The 24033-nt window shown below is 45.4% G+C and overlaps 2 protein-coding genes across 2 annotated transcripts in view; both read right to left on the bottom strand.

Moving 5' to 3' along the window:
* Positions 1-306: 306 nt before the first annotated feature.
* Positions 307-12311, bottom strand: CDAN1 (codanin 1). Its single transcript, XM_006831728.1, has 28 exons — positions 12221-12311; positions 11499-11989; positions 11070-11273; positions 10718-10887; positions 10491-10604; positions 10332-10410; positions 9782-9902; positions 9485-9594; positions 8949-9038; positions 7915-7990; positions 7030-7235; positions 6708-6828; positions 6422-6568; positions 6101-6267; positions 5632-5719; positions 5360-5449; positions 5084-5138; positions 4727-4860; positions 4523-4626; positions 4170-4328; positions 3810-3873; positions 3629-3707; positions 3305-3453; positions 2185-2292; positions 2000-2063; positions 1660-1841; positions 1353-1460; positions 307-511 (listed from the first exon to the last, which is right to left on the bottom strand). Exons 1-28 carry the CDS (start codon positions 12308-12310, stop codon positions 386-388), a joined length of 3696 nt encoding a protein of 1231 aa, XP_006831791.1. The 5' UTR covers position 12311; the 3' UTR covers positions 307-385.
* A 9086-nt stretch (positions 12312-21397) lies between these two features.
* TTBK2 (tau tubulin kinase 2) overlaps positions 21398-24033 on the bottom strand; it is a 228435-nt gene continuing 225799 nt past the window's right edge. Inside the window, exon 16 of the mRNA XM_006831727.1 lies at positions 21398-21979. Within this exon, the coding sequence (XP_006831790.1) occupies positions 21517-21979 (463 nt within the window). The 3' untranslated portion in view covers positions 21398-21516. The remainder of the gene's footprint in view (positions 21980-24033) is intronic.

Below are 24033 nucleotides of genomic sequence, written 5' to 3'. Positions count from 1 at the left end.
ACCACAGCATTTTAAGATGCAGTTTAGCAGCAAGTGGGGCTTGAACTCTTAGCCAACAAGCCCATACACATCACTTAGTTTTGTATCCAAGTGATAAACGTCAACTCTTCTGTTCCAGGACTGGAGGCTTGGCTCTCCTTTCTCTAAGAATCTGGTTGGCAAGCCTGCAGTTGACGGTAGGGGGCCAAACAGCCACATACTTCCTTCTCCTCTGAGCAGGGAATCTGAGCCCGCCAGCCCCATCTGCTCTCTCATGTGCCCTCGGGGAAAGGGCACCAACAAGGGTCCGAAGTAGGCACTCGGGTGGCACTGGGCGCTTGGGTCTGCTCCTGCGGCGAGGTTCCCAAGTTCTGGTGAGATGCCCACAGCAGGGCCACCTCTCATCCTAGCTCTGGGCCAGCACAGTGCCCCGGTTGGGCTGCACCAGTTCACAAGCTCTTAGCTGTGGTTCTGGTACGTGGGGCTCAGCTAGAAACAGCTTGAACAGAGTTGCTAATTCTTTAGCAAAGTCCTGGAATAAGAAAAGCAAAGAGATGTGCAGTTCTAGAAGGTTCATCCTTTCTGTTAACCAGTGAGTAAGGAGTCTTAGGGGTGCTGTAGGATAAGCACTGAACTGCTAACTGCAAGGCTGACAGTTGAAACCCACCAACCGCTCCTATAAAAATTGACAGCCTGGGACCCCATGCAGGGCTGCTGAGTGGAAACTGACTCTGTGGCAGCTGGTGAATAGGTGCTCTGACAACATGGTAGGCTAAACACTGGTAGGTTAATCACCAAAGATCAGTAGCTCAAACCCACAGCTGTTCTGTGGGAAACCTTATAGAGCAGGTTGTCCTCTGTCTTATGGGGCAACTATGAGTCGGACGTTCAGCAATAGTGTCGACGGTGGGTTTGGGTTCTAGTTTATCTCTCTTCCTGACTGCCTTCTGTACTGAACTGGACTTAAATAGTGTGATATACTATGTTGACCCGAGTACCCTTGGCTGTGGTAATAATCACCATCTACTGGGTACTTCGTGTCAGACCACTCTAAATCAATTCACCTGGACACAAAACCCTGAGAAGTATAAATTATTCCCATTTTATGGAGAAACTTTACTTTGTCCTAAGTCTCAGGTTATTCTGATCGAAGAACCCGCACTCACAATGTCTTGACTGCTTTCCAACCGTGTAGCCTTCCCTTTTTCTAGTGACACAGAGCTTCACAGCCAACTGTAACAGCTACTCCTTAGTTTCAGGGTGATCCTTAAGATCACTTAGCTTTGAGAAGAATGCTAGGCCCCATGACTTGACCCCTTTCTGGTCTAAAGGAGACATCCATTCTCTAAATCTGAGCAGACAGGACTCCTTACCCCTAGCCACTGGGCCTCTTGGAGGCTGCCCAGGCAGGCCTCTATCTCCGTCCGTCCCATCAGACCCCGCTCGATCAGCTCCTGGAGCAAGAACAGCAACAGGTCCCACTGCAAACACAGTGAAGGGAATGTCAGGGTTGCTGGAAGGAGAATGTGCCAGGACGCTGACTAACACAGATTTAGATCTCATAGGACAAGAGTGGTTCAAAAGAGACCAGAGACATAGGAGATAAAGCAGCTCAAGCTATAGGTGAGGGTGGTGGCTCTGCGAACACGGCTGCACGTTGCTAAGAAGCTTTTGGCTCACCTCTCTTGGCCGAGTGTCCACTAGAAGGCCCACATTTCTTGGCCTCAGCAGTAGCTGGAGAGGAACTGGCATCTGGAAGTCGTCCTCCCACAGGGAAAGCAGCATGTGCAGAAGCCTTCGAACCTGTCCTCTCTCCAGCCTGCACTGTGCTGGGGGCCCGAGGATAGGAATTTGGTCTGCAACTAGGGAAACAGAACAGCCAGATTTTACAAATGGAGGCTACATCACCTGGCCAGGTCCTGGGAAAAAAAGGGAGCAGAGGGCTCCTTGTTTCAAATCTTGCTCATACCCAACCCTGAAATTTGGGGCATCCAGCAAGAAAACGATTTCGTAAACATACCAAGGAGGGATGCTAACTCCACTGAGCACTTTGCCAGATGTTGCTCAGCAGGTGGGCACAGGAACTGTGGAGAAAAGGAAGACCCGGACATTATCCCAACCTTAGAGCAGGAACCCTAGGCCAAGCTGGCTCTGGATCCTTAAGCACCAGACAAGAAAGGACACACAAGAAAAGCAGTCTCTCACCTGGCGGCACCGCAGTGTTTGGCCCAACTGACCCAAGAGTTGTTCCAGATGCTCTGGGGACACTCCCTCCTCTGGGTCTCGGGGGCCCACAGCCAGAGAGAGCACATCCTAAGAGCAGGGAAGGCAGCACAGTATGATCTCTGGTGGGATCAGGATGCCACAGAGAACTGGGCTGAGGGTGGGGATCAGCCAGTGGACAGAGGCAGAGGGGAGAAAAAAAAACAACAGATATGCCCCTGGGACAAAGTGACTGGGCCAAGGTGTCCGCAGGTCTGGGACTTGGGCAGGACAGCACAGTTGGGAGAAGCAGCCATGGGGTAACAAAAGGGAACAGATGGAGCAAATAAGTAGGACAATACCCTGCAAGAGCAGGACACAGCTGGCAGGGATCTCAAGATTGGTGCTCAACTTGGGACCAAACTACCTAATCAACTCCCAGTGGTCATCCAATCCTTAAAGCATTCAGGAAAGCCTCTGAAGCATTCATCTGATTAGATACAGTCTTGGTCTACACTCTCTCATGCTTCTCTGTTCATCTGAGACAGCTGAGGTTTCACAATAGAAAACCTGAGTGTACTGAGAACCAGTACCATCTAATGGTCACTTAGCCTTTGCTTCCTTTTTCTCCATTTGTAGTTATTTCTTGGGAGTCCCTATTCCAAAGCTCATTCCCAGACGATAGCAAACACTTCAGGTTTTGTGGGCCACAGGTGTTATTGGACCAGCAGCCCTAGACATGTAAATGAGTGTGTGTGGCTGTGCTTCAATTAGACTGCAGCGAACAAAACAAGGTATGGGCTGGATTTGGCCCATGGTCCCTAGTTTACATTTTTAAAATCAAATTAAGACAATTATTACTGTCAGTATAGAACATTTCTGAAATCATCCAAATACTGGGGTGACTATTTCCTTAGAAACTTTCTGCTACACTGAAGAGCCACTCACTAGCCCACTCTCCCATCACCACTGCATAACATGTTCTTAGTGAACGTGAAAAACTGCCTAGGCAACACAGGAAGGTTCTATCCATGGCTACTGGAGCGGATGTGAGAAAGGAAAGAGACCAGGAAGGGGCAGGGAGAGGGAGCAGGGAAACCAGGGGGAGTAGGTAGCTGTGTACTTTTATCTCGGAGATGAGGTGGGAAGGGAGGGGAGCATGGTGCTCACAGGCACGGGGGCAGCCCCTCCGCTCCCCCCGGACAGCTGGTTCAGGACCTTGGGTCCGAAGGGTGCGACTCACTGCCGCTTTCACCTCTCTTCTAATCAGTGCTGCAGGAAGAGGGAGAACAGACAAGAGCTCACTGGAGCAGCCCCTTCCGGGTGGGTTTACCATACCCTTGACAGTTTTCTAATCACTGAGTACCATTCTCTCCAAAAGCGCTCCAACCTTCTCCAGCCCTCTTGCTAGAGAGCAGTCCAGTCACTCCCCTCGCCTAGTCCTTACCTGTGATGTTGGCTGACAACCAGGCACAGGCTTTCTCTATTGCCAGCCCCACAGCAATGTTCTCCGCACTACTAAGAACCTGTGACAGAGGGATTGAAATCGTCATGCCTGGGCACATGCAGACAAAGTCATGTGTTGTGCTTCTCCCAAACTACCCACCCCTCCGAAGCTTCCTGCTTACAGCTGCTGGGGTCTCTTCCGGAAGCAGGGCCCGCACTGCCTCAGGACTCTTCTTCTGGCAGAACCTGATAGGAGACAAAGGCAGGGAGACAACAAGGTCAGTTTGGGTGTCTTGATAAAACTCGGCCTGGCTCGTGGAGGGGAAGCACTGTCAGCTACCCTGCCCAACTCACCACCCATTTGACAGCATTAGATTCCTCCACCTCCAAAAAACCAAGCAAAACAAAATGGAAAAAAGAGGGACGGAGGAGGAATGGAGCAGAAGCTGAGTATGAGAGTTAACAAGGCAAAAAAACAAAAGGTAAGAGGAGAGTGGAATGGAAGCTGTAATGGACCAAACAGAATGAGGGATGTTTCTTACTCCCGACCCTGGGCCAGTGCCTGGGCCCCGTGGGGGCACAGCCGGGAACACAAGATCTCCAACAGCTGGGATGGATCTCCCACTTCCTGTCCCTGTGTCATCAGCTGCTCTTGGAGAAGTGACTCTGCCTGGCGCACCAGGTCTGCCACCAGTGTGGCCCTGCAGCAGGGACAGCAAGTTTTAGAAGTAGTTGGAAGGGTTGAATCAGAAAGGGGCTGCAAATTTTAAAAAAACATGACCAGAACTGCTTTAGCCTGCCTCCCACCTTCCAGCTGGCCTTCCTCGGGCTGCACCAGGGAATGAGATGGATCCTCAAGGGCTCCATTCCCCGCCCCCACCCACCTCACTCTTACTTGATATGTTTAACACAGTTGGATCCAATTCTCTCTGCCACAAACTCCACAGTCCTACGCAGGGAGGGTGGTTGGTTGTGGAAAAAGGCCTGGGCCAGCTGTGCCTATTAGGGTGGTGGGAGCACTGGCATGAAGATTTCCTTCTGTGCAAGACAGTCTTCTCTTCCCCACTGGGCTATCTCCTCTTATCACCCTGGCCCTTACCTGCAGCCCCTGCATCTTCTGGGGAGCCTGGGCTCCCAAGCTGGTGGTAGTGGTAGGGGTGATTTTCCTCACAAAGCCTCCACTCCGCCCACTGCTGCCCGAAACCCACGAAGCAAGCAGTTTCCGGAGTTCTCCTGCATCAGGGAAGCCCAAGTTCTCAATTCCAACCCCACCTGCCTGTCTTACTCCACTCTCCACTTCAAGTATTTGTGGAGTTTAGAGGCTGAGGCACCTCCCCCGGAGAGCACCTGAGAACAGCACACACTAGGGTGCTAAGGCCCATATAGTGTATCTTGGATATTCATGAAGAGTCAGGATAAGGACCAAGGACTCCCCAGGAAAGACCGTGATACTCACCGATATAGGGGCAGCAGGTGTAGAGCAGCTGCTGGTCCACCACAGGCATGCTGTCCTGGGGGGGGGGGAGGGAATAGGCCACAGCTGGAAAGCCGCAGGCATTGTGCCCTCCCCAGGGTGCGGCAGTAGTCCAGCAAAGGAACAATGTAGACAGCAAGAGGAGTGTACGAGGACTCAGTTTCTACCCTGGTTTGTCTCCTGTTGGGCCTTCCTGGATAGCCCCACCTCCTTTCTTCCGGGATTTCCCCATGGCTCTGGCTAGACCCCAACACTTACCAAGCCATGCTCTGAGGCTAGTGGGTCTACTTCAAAGGCATCCAACTGACCTTCTTCCAGAAAAAACAAGTCCTCAGGGACTGTGGGAATCTGGCAAGAGATTGGGTGGTCAGAGGTCTAGTCTTCCAAGTTTGTGGTTCCAAGTTTGTGGTTCCCAGACCTCTTTAGAATCTCACTTTCGGGTCCCTACCTCAATCAGAGTTAACCATTAGCCCTCTCCCCATCTCCAGCCACAGCTGCCCCTCCTTGATGTGGAAATTCACTCTTACAACCTGGAAAAGCCAGCCCAGAACAGCCAGCAGCAGCAACTTGTTCAGGAAACACATCTCCCCTTCATTCTCCTTTGATAAGACCAAGCTCCTGAAAGGCAAACAGAGTATGAGCAGAATGTGTGCCAAGAAGGGAAAAGAATGAAGTGAAAGGAAGCTATCAGCGAGGTCACTTTCAAATGAAGACCTAGCAAGCTGCAGACAGGGAGGAACAGGCCTCCTCACTTTCCATCCCACACGAGTCTACCCCTCAGCTAGACCACAATGGAAGCAGAGAAGAGCAACAAAAGTGCAAAAAATCACCTAGTCTTTCTTTGTGGGCCAAATCCCAGCTTTTTTTTGAGGCGCAGTGATGGCTAGGATGCCAGATACACAGAAGGCAGCTCAACCCTGCTTATATGCAGCAGATCAAAGTAGTGTTCTCCCCAACATCCCTTCTCCAGCTGTATCCTACGTGCCTTTCTCTACTCACCGATGTAGGTGTAGCAGGAGAGCGAAGGTGCTCCGGTAATAGTCCAGCAAAGGAACAATGTGGTCAGCGAAAGAAAGGAACTCCACCAGCCAGGGCACAGTGAGCACTGCTCGGTGGGCTCCCAGTCCCTCCTGCAGCAGAGTCAGCACATCCAAGACCGGAGGAACCTGGTGGGGCCAGTGCCCAGTCAGTGGGCGGGCCCCTGGGGGCTGGGTAATGCCCTCTAACCTGCCTGGTTTCCTAAATGGCCAAGGAAGCCAGTCAACTTCAGTGTCTGGCTGCTCCTCCCAGCTCCCACCTGCTCAGGAGGCCCTCACTCACCTGGCTCCTGAGAGCCAAGATGGAATCCTGAAGTTCTCGGGTTGGGGGCGGTTCTGGTCCTCGGTACGGCAGGAAAGCCACAAAACCCAAAAATTTAGCCAGAAGTCTCAGGCTGAGCAGCACCACAGCAAACTGCCTCCGTTCACCCTGTAGGGGGTCAAGGAAAATTAAAGGCCCTAAGTACAAGGCTTCCAGAACAACCCCAAATCTGTTCTATAAAGTTCTTCGTAATGTCCCTTGCCTGGCAGGTCAGAAACCCATCATTCCCCTTGTTCTGCTCTCTCACCTGCCAGTCCACATCCGACTCCCCATCTTCATCACTTGGCTCAAGCTGAGGCAGAGCGAGACTATTGAGCTCCCGGATCTTCAAGCTCAAACTATCCATGAGGTGCTGATTAAACTGGAAGCTAACGGGAGGCCAAAAAGAGGAGGGGCACTGGGAGAGATGTAGGAAGAACAGACTAGAGAAGAGCAATGCGATCACGAGGTGTGAAACGTAGGAGAGTACTGACAGGAGCCCAGCCCCAGCCTGGTAGAGCCCAGGCAGAGGAGAGAATGCTGCCTGCCTCTCCTGACCTCTGCCCAGTGTTATGGGACAAAGCTGTTACCTGCTGGCACTTAAGATGAAATCCCTGAAGAAGCTCTGACAGCCTGGGAAGGTGGGGGGTGGACACGGTCCCCCACTGCTCTGGGGAGCCACAAGTCGTTCCTGCAGACGTCGCAACCGCCCCAACTTGTCAGCTCCCAGCATACTTAGTACATCGGGAGCTTCCCCCAAGACAGAGCCCCCAGCCCCACAAGGGCTCTGACACATCTGGACAGGAAGAGAGAAATTTTAAATCACTTGAAAACATGAAACAAAACAAAACATTTTTAAATGAAAGGAAAATTAAGTGGGATTGGATTGAACAAAATAAGGGGGTAGTAATAAATACTTATGGAATGCTAACCCTGTATTAAGGAGCTCTGGTAGGATAGTGGTTCCGAGTCAGGTTGTTACCATCACAGTCTGCAGCTCAAAACTACCAGCTGTTCCTCGGGAGAAAAATGAGGCTTTCTGCTCCCGTTAAGATTTATAGCCTCGGAAACCCAATGCAGTGTTGCTATGAGTTAGACATGACTCCATGGCACATAACCACCACCAATTCTGCATTAGGTGTTTTTTAGGTACGTTTTTCAATATCAGGACTATATTTTAAGTTTACAGAAGAAACCAAAACTGAAATTCAGGTTAATCATTTGCCTAGGGTCACTCAACAGTAAAGTGAGAGAGCCAGGATTTCACACTAGGCCCATCTGATTCCTGGGCACAGAGTCTGAGGTCCAGGCCTGTGAGAGGTCTCTGCTTCTGAATTTCATCCACCACCCAAGGAGGAGAACTGCTGTCCAAACTTCAGCACAGCCATCTGCCCTAGCCTAAAACACCAGCCATTACTTAATTGACTACAACACTCACTGTTCACTGCCGACTCATCTCCTATTGAGCCTGTTACCTGAAGCAGCTGTTTTTGGAAGAGCCGAACAAAATGGCTGTGGCTGCAAGCTGCGGAGAGTTGACCCATCATGGCTCTAAACAATAAGGGGCAGGAAAGGAAAGTGAGGAAAGGTGAGGAGAGGGACAAAGACCCAAGATCCAAAAGAGCCAGCCAGTCCTTGGTTTTTTCAGCCTTTACCAGAGGTCTCGTGAGAGGTAAGGAATATCTATCAGTTTCAAAATCCCTCAGGTAAGGAATATCTATCAGTGTCAAAATCCTTCAGGGTATACCAGGTAAGAAACTGTTGTTGTTTAGTGCTGTCAAGTCGGTTCCGACCCATAGCGACCCTGTATAGGGTTTCCAAGGAACCACTGGTGAGTTTGAACTGCCACTTTGGGGTTCAAACTGACCTTGTAATCCAGTGCTTTATCCCACTGCACCACACTGGGAAATGATTTAAGTGTAGTTGAGACAGTTTCGACTCATATAGCAACCCTGTACAGGGTTTCCAATGAGCAACTGGTGGGTTTGAACTATCAAACTTGTGGTTCAAAGTCCAGTGCTGATCCTACAGTGCCACACCAGGAAATACCCCTCAAATCTCTAAACATCAGTGAGTTTCAATGATTCATGTAGAAGGTTGGACCCTGAACAAAGACCATATTCCTCTTCATCCCAGTTATGTAACTGTGTAAGGTTATCAAACTTGCCCAAACTAAATGATGGAGAAATTGGAGGTTGGAAAGGGTCTAACCAGTGACCTAGACCCAAACTCAAGCAACCTGAATACAGAGACTTGTACTTTCCTGAGCAGTCTCAATCAGAGAACAAGGAAGAATCACTTTAGTGGAAAGGGCTGGAGGGACAAATCCATCCCTTTTGAGTGGAAGCAGACTTGCAAATAATTAGCAAGAAAGAGGAAAGAAGACAGAAGATCACAGTTTCAAACTGGATCCTTCCAGAAAAGTTTTCTTCCATTCAACTACCCAAGCACCACAAAGCAGCTCACTGTAGGAAACTAGCCACACAAGGTGACCAGTACAAGCACCCACCTGATCCTGCTGCCCAAGCCCTTCTCAAAGTCCCAGCCGGGCTCCTCATGGCGATCTTCCCACTCTCGAAGCACCTCATAAAACACATCCCTGACAGACACACACAGAGGACCAATCAGCTGAGGTAAAGCCACCTAATGTTCATCCCCAGGAGCACGTTCCCTAGCCCGAAAGCACACTTCCTCTTTGACTTAACCTACACAGAGTTATTGAAGGGATGCTACTGACCCAACAGCATTCTTAACACACATGACCTCCACCTGCGCTTTGACCTATGAACTCTGATTAAAGCCATACATCTGTGAGATGGCTGGCTATGGTGTGTGCAGCAAGTGAGGGAAGGTGTTCAAGGCCATGAACGTAAAGCGTAACTTAAATGGCTACCTGAAGGGCCTGACAGTACTAAACTACCACCTGTTTGTGCCAAACTCTTGGTTTCTATGAACTGCACAGAACTATACAGCTGCCTGCGCCATATAGCAATCAACTTAATCCTTCCCCAAAAGTTCTGCCAACTCCTTTTAAAAAAAAATTACCTTTGTTTTTTAAAGGTATGAAAGGCTCGGTCACTGCTGAAGTTGGCACGATTGTCAGTTTCTGGCTGAAAGGAGACAGCTTGAGCAGAGGAGGGCATCACCAGAGAGACCTAAAAGACAGCAGTGGTAGTAAGATGCCTAGAGCCTGCAGGGGTCAGACTCTGAAAACTTCACCCCCTATCCTGGCTCAGAGTTAGCCACGTGATACGTTAAGTGGCGTGAGTTAGGTTGCCCGAACTGTGACAGTTGGGGAAGAGTCAGATCCAGGCAAGTCATTCCCTAAGTTGGGGGCACTACCTTGGCAGCACTGCCCTCGTAGGCAGCTCGCAGGCGGCCTTGCAGAGCTGGTGAGAAGCACAGCAGCCGCTCATTCTCAGCCAACAGCTTCAAGGTCCCTTTATCCAGGTAGGAAAGAACCCTGTAGGGACCAGAGCAGATATAAATAGGACACAGGCTACCAAGAAAAAGTGGCCTTTGTGCAACACTGAGCATATCTGGAGCATGGAGCAGGTACAAAGCCCAGGTAGGTAAGGTGGAGACATTATGGAAAGAGTCAGAAATAACAGAAGCAAAAGGGAAGGAAATGAGACCATACAGAGTAGGGAGCAAGAGAAAAAGGCTGAACATCAGACATAAAGCCAAAGGTCAGCTGCTAAAGTCCACAGAGGACAGCTTAACATTGTTTAGGGGCAAAATTCAGAAACATGACACAAATGTTAAGTTAAGGGTTAAGAAAGATGGAGGGCCATTACACTTCTGTTAAGCACTAGCATGCCCCCTAAGTGGCCAGAGAATGAAGTGGACAGTGGGATGAGGAAGCTTCAATGTCTCAATTAGAAAGACTCACTGAAACTGACACTCCAAAACTTGCACGGCAAAAAAGACACAGTCATGGACACTTTGGAACAGTGGGGTTTCCAAGGAATCTAGAAACATAGTAACAATGTTAGGTAAGAAGGTTTCAATTTCCAGATCCCATTTCTTAAAAAGAGGCTTGCCCACTAACCTAGTGTGCCTTGGGTTGGTTCAAGTTCATCATCCTTGGCAGCCACCATTCTGCGGGCAGTAAGGAGCTGAAGGACGAAGAAAAGCTCCAAGAAAAGGTTTGGGACCAGGTTTTCTAGAAGGTATCAAGCACCACTCAGAGTCAAGGCTCAATTCTATGCCCCTCCCTACACCTACAGCCTGAACTTCTGAGAGTATCTCATTCCATGTCCCTTTGCTTCCACTCACCAGCAATGCACGAGGAGTAGACAAGGGCTACCAGCTTCAGGCGCTGGCAGGAAGAAACTTTGGCAGGGTCAGCAGGTTCAGCTGTGTGGCTTCCTGTCCGACTAGGTAGGGGAGACCCTGATTCAGGAGTGGGATGGGCAGGGGTAGGTGACTGCTGCAGCTGCTTAGAGCTATGGGAACAGAAGGGTGTTATGAGCATTTAGAGTGGCTTTCCCTCCATAGCCACACTCAGGTCCCTTAGGAAAAAACAGACCCAGGGTCCGCGGGGGAGGGGGGCAAATCAATCTCAGGGAGCAGGTTGTGGCTCCCCTACAGGAGGAAGCTGACCCTCCAGGGAGTGGCAAGGCCATACCGCTCCTTCCTGAGCATCTCCCGCTCCTCCTGCAGACTTCTGCACCCTGAGGGAAGGCCAAGGCCCCAAGGGCTAGTGTCCAGGGCTGAGGGCTGGGGACTGGGGACACAGTTGATTGGTGGTGAGGTGAAACAGGTCTTAGGCTTGGAAAGTGACCGCTCTTCGCTCACCGGAGTTGGATTGATCCTGCGTGAAGGCTTCGTCCTGCTGCGAGTAGTCACAGGTTTCTCTCAAATTCCAGCTCAGACATCTCCCCCTCCCATATGGGCTCGGTTCCTTGCAAAATACCCCTCACTACTGTAGCTATCTCACCCCACACTTCTAGTCTGCCTATGTTTTACTGTGGAGCACCCGGCCCAGATTGAGATTCCCATAAGGCAGCTTTCAGCTTCAGGGCCATCTATCTTCTGGGCGAGGGTCGATTCTCACCTTGCAGGACCAGAGGGAACCGAGCCTACAGGAGGGAACTCCTCCAGATTGCTGAGGTTTGGTGGATCGGCACGTCGGAGGGTGGGGCTGCCTGGACTGCCAGAGCCCCGAGGTTTTCGGCCTCCGGTCCAGGCCAGGCTCTCCCCGCCGACCATCTCCTCCGGGCCTCCGGAGCCACGGCCTCCTCGCTCGCGGGCCGGGCCCGGGCCCGAGCCCCGCCTCCTGCCACCGCGGCGCGCCAGGGGGGCCTCGGCGGCGGCCGGCAACTCAATTGGAGGGAAGAGCTGGCTGCGTGCCCCGCGGCTGCCCCGTGGCGGGCCCCCCGGTCTCCCTGGCAGGGCTGCCGAGGCGCCCGGCGCCTTGGCGGGGGTTGGGGGACCCTGCGGGAGGACGCGGCCGCTCTGCTCCCTCAGGAAGTTCAGAAGAAATGGCACGAATTCCTTCCGCAGCGGCCGGAGTGAACTCAGTGCGGCGGCCTCCCCGGGGTCATGCTGAGGGAGAAGCAAAGGTCAGGGGACGAGAGGGTCAGCTGCCAGCCCCGGGTAGAGAGGCGCGGGGCCGCAGGACTCGCCCAGGGTGGGCCGCCCCGGCAGCGGCCCCTCACTGGAGCGCAGTCAGCCCGGGCTGGCAGCTAGGCACCCCAAAGGAAGGGGACTGGAGGACGTGGTATTTCCCGCGGGAAGAAAATTCGGGCCGGCTTAACAGCGTGTTAGCACTGTTACCTCCGAACTCTGTGTGCTGCGCGCGATCCACCGCACAGTGCCTGCGACCGATACCTCCTCTCGTAGCAGCGACTCCAAAACGGCCGCCATCACCGTCGCGGCGCTCCAGAGCGACTGCGCAGGCGCGGGCGCGCCACAGACGGCCTGAGAGGGGCGGGGCGGGGCGGGCATCTGGCCTCTGACTAGGCAGCGCGGTCGGCGAATCGCGGTCGCACCGCCCTCGGTGAGGCCCCGCCCAGCTGCCCTGGGCAGACGGGGAGAGGCGTGGTATTGAGTGCGAGATTTCAGGAGTTGCGGAGGGGGATACAGTTCTGGGGTTTCGGCAGAAATTAGGGTCTTGGAGAGCAGACTATCAAGGGCAGCACTTCTCCGAAACCAGACACCAGCTTAAATCTTCGACAATAAGCTGCTGCTGCGTGCTGTCGAGTCGGTTTAGACTCGACCCTGTATAGGGTTTCCGAGGCTGTGTAAGATAAGCATTGGACCGAAAGGTCGGTTTGGACCGCTAGGTCGACGGTTTTAACCAGTCGCTCCTCGGAAACACTATACAGGGTCGCTATGAGTCGGAAACGACTCGAGGGCACTCAACAACAAACCTTTAAGGGAGCAAAAAGTTTTAATTTTCTCCCATCTAGCAAGCTGGTAGAATCGAACTGCTGACTTGCGGTTAGCAGCCCATCCTGTAACCCACTAGGCTACGAGAGGTCCATTTTGAGGTAAATGGAAGAGTTACCTTTTGCTAGATTTAAGCGTCACTACGCTGTATGACTGATGTGGCGCTGTAGGATAACCATTAGCTTGGTAACCAAAAGGTCGGTGATTTAAATCCGCCAGCTGCTCCTCAGAAACCCTCTATGTGGTCAACTATGAGTTGGAACTGACTCCAAGGTACTTAAAGGAGCGCTGGTAGCAAATCGGGCTGTGAACCTCAGGGTCAGCAGTTCGAAACTACCAGCTGTTCCGCGGGAGAACGATGAGGTGTTTTGCTCCTGTAAAGATTTACAGCCTCGGAAACCCTGTATTGGGTCAATATGAGTCGGGACCGACTCCACGGCACATAACAACAAACAACAATCAAGGCACTTAATAACAACACTGAAATAGTCTTCGTATTTTTATCTCTTGATAACCCTATGAAGGAGCTCTGGTAGCATAATAGTTAACGAATCAGGCTACGAATCGCAAGGTCAGCAGTTCGAAACTACCAGCTGTTCCACGGAGAAAGATGAGGCTTTCAGCTCCCGTAAAGATTTACAGCCTCGGAAACCCTGTACAGGGTCACTATGGGTCGGAAACGACTCCTCGGCACATAACAACAAATACCCCTATGAGAGTCAAGAAATCATCCCAACCTCTCATTTTCACTTTTCTCAACAGCTCACTGGTATCCACAAGTTTTCCTGCACAATCTAGCAACTGGCCATTTAAAATAGAATTTTTGCAGGGAGGCTTTTTATAATCCCTAGCCCACCTACCTTAAAGTGCCTTGTTAAGTGCCATCTAGAAAGTTCCAACTGATAGTGACTCTGTATATAGCAGGGGTGGGAAACGTCTTGACTACGGCTCTGGAAATCATTTGGTCTGGCCCTGCCAAGGGAACCGCAGTTCCAGCCATCACATTGCTGCTAAGTACTGTCAAATGGGTTCCAACTCATAGGGACCGGGTATAAGGTTTCCAAGGAGCAACTGGTGAGTTAAATGCTTCACCAGACATAGCAGGCTAATTGTAAGTTGGTCCACGAATGATGGTATTAATTTTGGTAGATAAAAGCTTCCCCACTCCTGCTGTATGAACTGACTCGATAGAACTTAACCCTTGCTGTATAGGGTTTCCTAGGAGCAGCTGGTGGGTTTGAATTATGAAACTTGTGTTAGCAGTCCAGTGCTTATCCTACAGTGCCACACCAGGAGTCTTTAAAGTACCTGTTGTTGTTGTTGAAATGCCATTGAGTCGGTTCCAACCCATAATGACCCTGTATAGGGTTTCCTAGGAGCGACTGGTGAGCTTGAACTGCCAAACCTTGCAGTTCAAAGGGCTTTGCAGTCTGACGCATTAACCCACAGCACACACTAGGGCTCCTAAGCACATTAAATCCCTCCTTTACATGTTGTAACAATGGGTTTAAGTCCATTGCCACTTAATGACCCTGTAAGACAGAGTACAACTGCTCCTCTGAGTTTCCAAGACTTAAATCTTAATGGGAACAGGCAGCCTCAGCTTTCTCCCTCTCTCTCAACCTGTGGTTAGCAGTTCAGCACTTAACCCACAATATACCCAGGGTTCCTCATAATGGGTTTACATTAAGTTAATACAACTACTTTTGCAGTTGGACTGCCAGTTCATATTCATGGTATATTCATGATTAGCTTCTGAGAGCTTAAGTTATTTCTCAGTCTCCCTTATTTTGAAAAACATGGGACACAATCAACTCTTTGGTTGTTGCTGATCAATGAGAAACCAGTGGTGGGGAAATGCAGCAATCTCTCTAGGGGTACATGGGATATTTCCTGTGGAGAAGGCAAAAGTACCTCCCCACACTGATACGATGATGGAGCTTTTAGCACCTTATATAATAAAAAGGGACCATATTCTCATTTTCATAAACCCTAGTTTTCACCTGCAGGGACTCTGAACACATAGTTTCTATCTGCTGGTTTTCTAGGTCACTTCTGCATTCACAGTAACATTTTATGCTCCTTGTTGATCTAGTACCTTCTGGTGCATTCAACTTATTTTTTTTAATAAAAAAGAATATTTCTCACTTTTAAAATTCAAACAATCACACAAATAGTACTAGAGTTTGCATGCGGAATGAATCTTTTATTACTAGATTATAAAAATAAAATACAAAATAATTTTAAAACAGAACTTAAAACACTGTACAAAGCTTTAATATGATACAAATGGGAAAATTAAATAAATAATTACACTTTTATGTACAGATGGCCTATACAAAAGCACTCCATGTTTCTGCCAATACTCTATGCCCATAGTTGCCTAGGCAAAAGCACATAAAACGGGGCAGCAGGGGAAAGGGACACAATCGAATACCTTTAGAGGTATTTCAGAGTAGTATCTCATTGCTCTGATTTGATGAAGAAAGGGAGAGAAAAGTGGAATTATTAAAGTCATCTATTCCAACTCATTGGTTTTGCTCAACAAGAAGGAATTCTGGTTGTGGCAGAATCTGATTTGACAGCTGCCAACCAATCATAACTTTGGAGATTTTTCTCTAATTCAAAATTAGATGTTTCCCTCCTCCCCTTTTTCCTGAAAACTAGGAATTTACAGAAGTAAATGGCCTAATGGAATAGGCACTAGTAGTAGTTTAGGAAAGGAGTCAAGGAGGACAGACCAGGAACTTGCATCAAAAAGAAGTGAGGGGGCTCAAGCCTGACTCATCAGATCGGTTTACTTTGGTCAATCCACTTAATCCACTTTCAGAGCCCTTAAGAGGCAGTTTCTACTACCTTCTTATCTTCGTATTTCTGAATGCTTTGGTTTTTATTTTGCTTACTGAGTTAGTTTATTTATCTGGTGAACTGTTTAAAAACAAAATACTTTATGGAAAAAGTATCAAGGGCTTTTGTGTTCCTGGATAACCCTCCAAAATAAACTACATTCAAGCTCTTATGAATAAGTGAAGAGCACCCAGACAGACTCCAGATATAGTGAAGTGCTGTATGTGAAGTTTTAAGGATTTAAAATTCTTATTGGGGGGAGGGGAACATCATATGGCAAGAATAGTCTATATACAAACTTGGTTTACTCAATGTCTTTAAACTAGGTGAGTGAACACTTATACACACAATATGAAACAAGATTAATCTACTAAAAAGATAGTTAAATCCTATTCATCATTAGTGTGTAAAAATACGTGATCCACAAATCCTATAGTCGAAAGAGATCACAATCTGCCTCAGATGAGCCTATTTTCACAGGCACTGTGATCCTATGCATCTGGCTTAGGGAATCTAGGAAGCCTGTGTCAGCATTACCAATGACACATGCTAGGCCCATACTATCACTTCCAATTAAAGAGAAGGCAGAAACCTGTTAAATTTCACAAGGCAATGAAGAAAAAGGCTTCATTTCTTTTACATGAATACTAGTAAGGATCCAACAAAAGCTAAGGAAAATGTTCAAATAAATGTTACTTTTTGCTATTCAGTGTCTTGAGGTTATATGTAACCACTAATCTTGCCACATTATTTTTCTGACCCAAATTTTCCCAAGAGGAATAATACCAGGTTTAAATTTTTTTTTTTTAAAGTAGGAGCAGAAATTCCTACAGAGAGGCAAACACAACTAAATCAGAAAGTGTCTTGATAGGTCAAGACTTTAATGTCAACATTCCATTACCAGTCAGGGGCTGCGGTGTGCAAAATCCAAATTCTCATTAAGTGAAGCAGAATCCCTGTCCCATGTTCTGGAGTTACCTAAGAACTGTAGGAATTACCCATGTACTTCCTGCACATTCTCCCTAGAAACACTGGGCAATAGATTCCACAGGCTCCCAGGGACTTCCTGGGTTAAATTTTAAATTTCTCTTAATTCCAGAGGGGCAAAGTTTTGAGAATACCCCATGATATCTGTTTCTAATTGGTTCCCACATTGTAAAGGTACACACCAGAGTTCTACCGATGAGAACAAGGAAGTGGTGTGTCTTGAAAACCTTCTGAGATTTTCCATGTACTACATCCTCTGATATAGTCTAAGGACCGGACCTGTCTCTTATTTCCTTCTCTAAATTACAGTCTAAATATGCACCTGTGGGTTCTCAATTTAAGTATATATTAACTTGGATGGACTGTAAGCCTTAATTCTGTAATACTTTTTGTATCAACACAGTTAAGTAGGTAAGTCTGCTACAATATTGTCTACAGAGCCAAACTCAAGAAGTTAAACAATGCAGCTGTCTTCAACCAGTGTATCTCCTAGTGATTCAGGTACTAACCACCTTTTTTTCTCCTTAGGCACAGTGCCAACACAAACATATGACAATGTACAAAATAGAAGCCAGCAGCTTTAAAAGAATGAATGTACGTAACTTAATTTCAAAATACATGAATATAACCAAGAAAAAGTTCTCTAACATATGCCATGCTTTCAAAGACAGAAAAGAATAAAAAAAATTTTTAATGTGAAAAACTTGTTTCTCCAGCACTAACTCTAGAGGTACCATATCTACATACAAATAGATTTTTAAATAGCCAGAGTAAGAAGCATTTTTTTTTCTAAACCATTAAATTATGAATTCTGGATTCTGTTTCTATTACCAATTTCTAATGTCAGAAAAGGAATGTAGTTCCTAGAACTAAGAATCCTCTGCTCTTGGGGGAAAAGCATCTGTTTGTAATTCAAAGCTATTTGTGAGAGAACTAGCTAGGGTTTAAACGAACTGTGTCTGGGTTTACAAAACATGTACCAAGTACACTTTTTCCTTGTAGACTGACTGTAACCATAAAACAAAACACAAAAAAAGTACAAATAAAAATCTGTGGCTTCAAAAGAACCTCTGATGATTACTGAAGAATTTCAAGTCTCTATGGTGGTCAGGAGCTAAACAGATAGATGATGTCCGCACCTAGTCTAGTAAATACTAGTTAGCAGCCAGAATTTGTTTAGTATTTTAAAGCAAAGAATATAAAATGGAAAGTGACTACAGGGGGTATGAATGATCATTTTGCTATTTCTTTAGGGCTTGATTAACTTGGCAACTTTTCAAAAACATTCATAAACATGCAACTTAAAAAACTAAGTGTAGCGCTATGCTACTGTTGGCAAGGCCAGCTTACACACCGGAGTTGAGAACAAGGGTGCCTGCCTAAATCTTAACATTCCAAGATGTTTAGAATTTGTGCTTTAAGGTTAAATTTGATTTGGCCCAATTGTTCTCCTCTGTTCACTATATATTAAAAGTTAAATACCTTTAAGTTGTGCAAAAAATTAGTACGTGGAAGTTTAATATTTTAACAGATTCATAGCCCCTGGAGACCTGATAACATAAATCAGGAAGAATGTTCCCTAAAAAACTGATTGGGCCTATTGCTAATTTGAATTTCTGTTCCACCGAACTTCTTAATCTTATAATACCTTGTGTGGTAAAACTGAGATAAGTGGCTATCCTGCTACTAAACTGTCTATAGAATAAAACTCAAGAAAGTTAACAAAGGGACTAGAAAAGGGTGAGGAAGGGCAGATGTGACTAGGTAATCAGCCACTCTGTTTTGACAGGAGGAACCAGGAAGCAACTGATGTTCAAAACACAAATTTACCTTCTGGCCCTCATGACTTTTAGTGTAGGTTGGTTTGATTTTGATTTGGCCAGCCCCTCTTATTAAGGAAAATAACCAAACTGGTTTAAAATTATTTAGAACTATCTATGTTTGTCACTTAAATCTGAAATATGACTACTACTAAAAACAAAAAACTAGAAACACCAAAAATAAATAAATAACAATAATAATCATTTCTCTACATCATACTTTAAAAATGAAACAAAAACCAAAATCCTTGTGTCAAAAATGCTTTCTTTGTTCAGGGCTGCCACTTCTATATTTAGCCTGAGCAACAATGTCAAGCGCATACTAAGCTTTTAAAAACCATAAAGTAAATCTCTATATAGGACAGTACTTTTGAGTAGACCTACTAATACATAAGATATAAATAGTATGTTTTCTTTAAAAGTTAACAGAGCAGAAACATCTTTGGTTAACTCTTTCCTCTATATGCAAAATAAAACACCATTCTGAGACTATCTCTGGATTTTAACGATGAGTTTGCCGATGCTAGAAATAGGTGGCAATACAGTGGAAAGACTGGTAGAAAAAAACGAAGAAAGAAAGAAAACATTCAGTTGCCAAATTATCATCGCTGTCAGTTCTAATTGCCAGCAAAGAAATGCCAATTAGAAATAAAATGACACATCTAGACCCCAATTGTAGCCTCATCAGCACAGTTCTGAGTACAGAGAACAGGATTTATAGCTGGCTACTTTTAGCTAATAGGGAGAAAAAGATAATTCCTTAATTGTAGGTTATTCTCCCTCACTACCACCAAGAAAAAAAATATGGTGAGAAGATATAGAATGGCAATTTATAACAGACTAAAAAAAAAATTCATTATATCAGAGCCATAATTTTCATCCCAGCTTATCTACTCTAGCCATAAAGAAAAAAACCATGTGATTAACATGACCTATCTTTGAGCCAGTATTATAAGCATGTCCTAGTAATTTTTCCCCTATGAAAGTCTTAAGTGAAAATTTAATAACATATCTTGGCTTGGTAATGACTGCCCACCCTTGCATTATTCACAGGGAAGACAAGAACCATCTGAAGCATCACATGCCAAGAACATATTTTCAGAAAATAAGAGTAGGCAAGGACCAAGTGTACACGAGGCACACAATAGAACAGGAACTTCACCATCTGTGATCTTAAAATTACAAATGGAGAATGAGAAAGAATGAGTTTATATAAGCATATTGTCTCTCTCTATATATTTATAAATATTTATATAATTTACCACGAAGACATGCAAGTAGTGTTACAGTAACTATTATACAATATAATACAGAGGGGTTGGCTTTCCAATAATATAGTTACTTAAGTTACATAGCAAATATGTCTTATCTATTACATTCCTCTGCAGTGCTTGAAACCAGAAATTAAGATTCCACACTATGCTACATTTCTTATGGGAGAATGTATATGCCTTGATAGTGTTTTGAGTCTGTTTGTTTTTTTAAAAAGTTCAATACAGATAAAGAGAACAAAGTTAAGTTCAGTGCAGCTTCAGGGCAGCTTTGATGCAGCATTAGGATATGTTCAGTTGGTGAGAACATTTCTTTTTTGTCAGTTGAACTGTATTAGGATTGACAGCAAACACAAGGTCAAAGAGAAAGCACAGATGTTTGCTAGAAGGCAAATTTCAACCGCAAGCAGACCAATTTATCTGACCTTAATAAGAGTTTTATAACACAAAATACAGAGAATATAGAAGAGGACATTGAAAAGTTTAATTTTGCCTGATTCCTGTTACCAGAAGAGTGAAATTACAACAAATAAAATCCCCCTTACAGCCTCACAGAGATTACATGAAAATCAAACGAAAGCAGAGGAAAAGCGGGTAATAAAATATCAAAAGATAAATTACTTAGCCTAAATTTATTTCCGAAGATATTTATTCCTTAGTGGTTAAACATATAAAATGCACATTTTGAGGATTATAAGCCTCAATATACCTAATTTCTTTCTTTCTAGATTTCTAAGATCATAAAGCCACATTCTGAATTTTGTGCTTCCCTAGTGCCATCTTAGAGGTTGATATTAGAAAGAGTTTATACCTAGAAGACCTAAACAAGCAAGGTCTATTCTGGTCAGTTTCTCTTCCACAAGAGGAAACTTAAAAGGGAAGAACCGGCTTCTTCTATCTTGAAGGCTATTACTCCACACTCTGTCGCTCTCTCCTTAAAGCATTAATGCTATATAAATAAAGCACCTCTATTTACACTTTCTTTTTTTAAGGTGTGTTTCTCAGTTACTTATTTGCAGTAAAAATGTACTGGGTTAAGAAATGTTGCTCCAAGAAAAATATATGGGGACTAAAAAAGGTAGATAGAGTTGAAATTTCTAGCATGTACTGCTAAAAGTATATTAGAAAGTATTGTTAAAATTAAAGAAAAGAGACTGGATCAGGTGAAGAACAGTAAATTTCTAATGTGAACTCCAGAGAAGATACTATGAAGGAAGCAAAGTAAAAGTGACTTTTCAACATGCTCTAGACAAACACACGGTCAAAAAGACATGAGCCGTGGCAACCCACACCAGCCGTCTTAGATCTGCTCTAATAGCCAAGCATTCTGACACTCCACAGTTGGGAAGTTTTGAATGAAAATATTAAAAAAAAGTTTCACTTTTGATACACAATCTTTGAGTCTTAAAACACTGGGACAAATTCCTTAGGATTTCATTTTACCTCCTACCCTCAAATCTTTTGCTTCAAAAGCAGAAAAAAAATGAGAGCTCATTTACTGAGTTTCTACCCCTTGGATTTGCTGGGTTACCCTTTCCTACATAAAGGCCTAATTCCTGATCTGCTTGCTGCCTGTCATAGGTAATTCCTTATCACATATTTATGTCTTCTTATAAATTATCATATTATTATTATTATTTTTTTTTTGCAAATGAAGATCAACACTGATTTTTTTTAAATAGACAGTACAGGGATACAACATGCATCAGGTTTAGGAGGAAGATCTCACACCTTTCCTAGGGATGCAGCCCGGCTCCTATCTGCTGAGTTTACTGGCTGACTTACTCTTCCCTGGCGGGGTTTTAGTGCTGGCCGAGTGGTGGTGGAGGCTGCCAGATCCTTTCAGGCCATTCTTGCTGGGTTTGCCATGCTCCTGTTGGCAGGACCTCCTGGAGGAGGAAGAGCCTGAGTGGCTTGGAGGTGACTTGCTTCTCCCCAGATGTGGGGATGAACTCCTCTGGTCATGGTGGGGCCGCCCAGCCCTAGATGGAGAGGAACTAGACGTGCGAGGCAAGGAAGAGCTGCGAGGAGAGGCACTGGGACTTCGACGAGGGATAACTGGACTCTTGGGTGGTGTTTTGGGATTGTGAGGGGATCCTGGGCTCTTGCACTGAGTAGCGCTCCGGGGTTTCTGAGATCCATTTTGAAGAATTTGGGCCAGGCGGGAGAAAAGGTCTGAGTCGGAATTGCTACTCCCTAGGACTTTATATCTGCGTAGCCTTAAAAGAACAGAAATAATTATTTTCATTTTAATTCATTTCAAGTGTACCTAAAAAAGCCACAATGTCTCTGATTTGTATAAAATCAGAAAATAGATCATAAAATAAAGAATTATCACTTGTAAATGCTGTGATCCTTTGATCTATGTGAGGCCAAACCATCTGTATGGAGTCCTGTGGCGCTGTAGGATCAGCCCTGGACAAGGTTGACAGTTCAAACCTACCAGCTGCTCATGGGAAACCCTGAACAATATGTACAATTCACCAAATTCAATGCCATCCAGATGATTCCTAAAGGACAGAGCAGAACTGCTCCATAGGGTTTTTGAGGCTGTAAATCTTTATAGGAGCAGACAGCCTCATCTTTCTCACACAGAGCAGCCGGTAGGTTTGAACTGTTGACCATGCAATTAGCAGCCCCACACTTCATACCACCAGCACTCTTTAACAGTATGTATACAAAATTTTAAATGAGAACCTAATTTGTTATGTAAACTTTCACCAAAAATACCATTTAAAAAAAAAAAAGAGAGAGAGAGAAGATACAACGTGGCTTCAAAAAGTTCATGGAAAAATTCCATTATCTTTTAATTCCATTTCCCACAAACTTCTTGAATGTAACTGCAGGATTACATGCTAGTTCTATGACCCTGGAAAAATGATTTCACAGCTACTGGCTGTTACATCTGTACTATGTCTCACACAGGGTCTCTGAGCAGATCAAGTGCAGCAGCCCATGTAAAGTACTTGGGTGGATGCCTGCTGTGAGGAACCACTGACATGATGTGAGTTCTCTCCCTCTTACGGCAGGTTTGCTTTTCTAATTTTAAGATTTACTTAATGACTATGTCTAGCATATGTTCGCACATGAGAGAGTAAACCATTTTGTTCACAGCTGCTAGGACAAGAATTCTGCATATAAATATGCAAATATCAAACTCTACAAATATGAGTCTCCAACAGGAACTATAGATAAAAGTATATTTTACCTATATTTCATAATTTCCAAAAGACAAGAGTGGTTACTGGTGTCTCCCTGTCCTGACAATAACTTGGCATACTTGAATTTGGGCCACAGAATTCTAAATCTAGAGAATCTTCATAAGAATAGTAATGTCTTCTTTGCCCTAAATCTCCTTCTGGTCTGGTCTAAGGATCAAAGAAAATGGTGTATATAACAGTATTTTGTAAACTACAGCACACTCTACAAAAATATATTAGTGGTAGTACTAAATAACAAGGTTATAAGGGATTTAGGGTCTTTCCAGTATTAACACGATGGTAATTAAGTATATCAGCAAAGGAACAGATAAATAAACCAGAAGAGCAAAGCAATGATTCCAAAAAGGCACTCTTGTTTCAATGGGAAATGAGTATTGGTATATCACTAACTTAACACCAAATGCAGAGAACCTATGAAAGTTGGAACTCATAAATCCATGGTGCCATAAATCAAGTTAAAAGACAAGAAACAGACTAGGATAAAACATCATCAATATACTTAAACAAAGGGACTGTTGTTGTTGTTAAGTGCCTTCGAGTCGGAGCCGACCCATAGCGACCCTGTACAGGGTTTCCGAGGGTGTAAATCCTTACGGGAGTAGAAAGCCTCATCTTTCTCCCGCAGAGTGGCTGGTAGTTTCGAACCACTGACCTTAAGGTTCGCAGCCCGATTCATAACCACTATGCTACCAGAGGGACTAGTCATAAGAAAATCAACCCAATAGAAAGTTTCACATGAAGGCCAGCAACTAACAAAATCAGTTCAAGTGAAAAAATATATACGAAAAGCTCTGTTTTGTGAGTAATCCAATACAAATTAAAACAATGGGATAAATTGCCAGATTACCTCCCAAAATGTTTAAATTGATATTATCAAGAGTGTGGAGAAGTTACCTCATATACAGTTGATATGAAAATAAATCATTAGGATGACCTTTTTGACAGAACACTGTGCACATATTTGTAAAAACTTAATTAAAACCATTCTATTTTTAGGCATCTGTCTTCTAAAAATGTGCTTAAAATCTATGTACAAGTTATTCACTGCAGCA

The sequence above is a fragment of the Chrysochloris asiatica genome, unplaced genomic scaffold (genome assembly GCF_000296735.1).
Source record: "Chrysochloris asiatica unplaced genomic scaffold, ChrAsi1.0 scaffold00004, whole genome shotgun sequence".
NCBI lineage: Eukaryota > Metazoa > Chordata > Mammalia > Afrosoricida > Chrysochloridae > Chrysochloris > Chrysochloris asiatica.
Note: the sequence above shows the minus strand (reverse complement) of the source record. Positions and strands in the feature narration are given on the sequence as shown.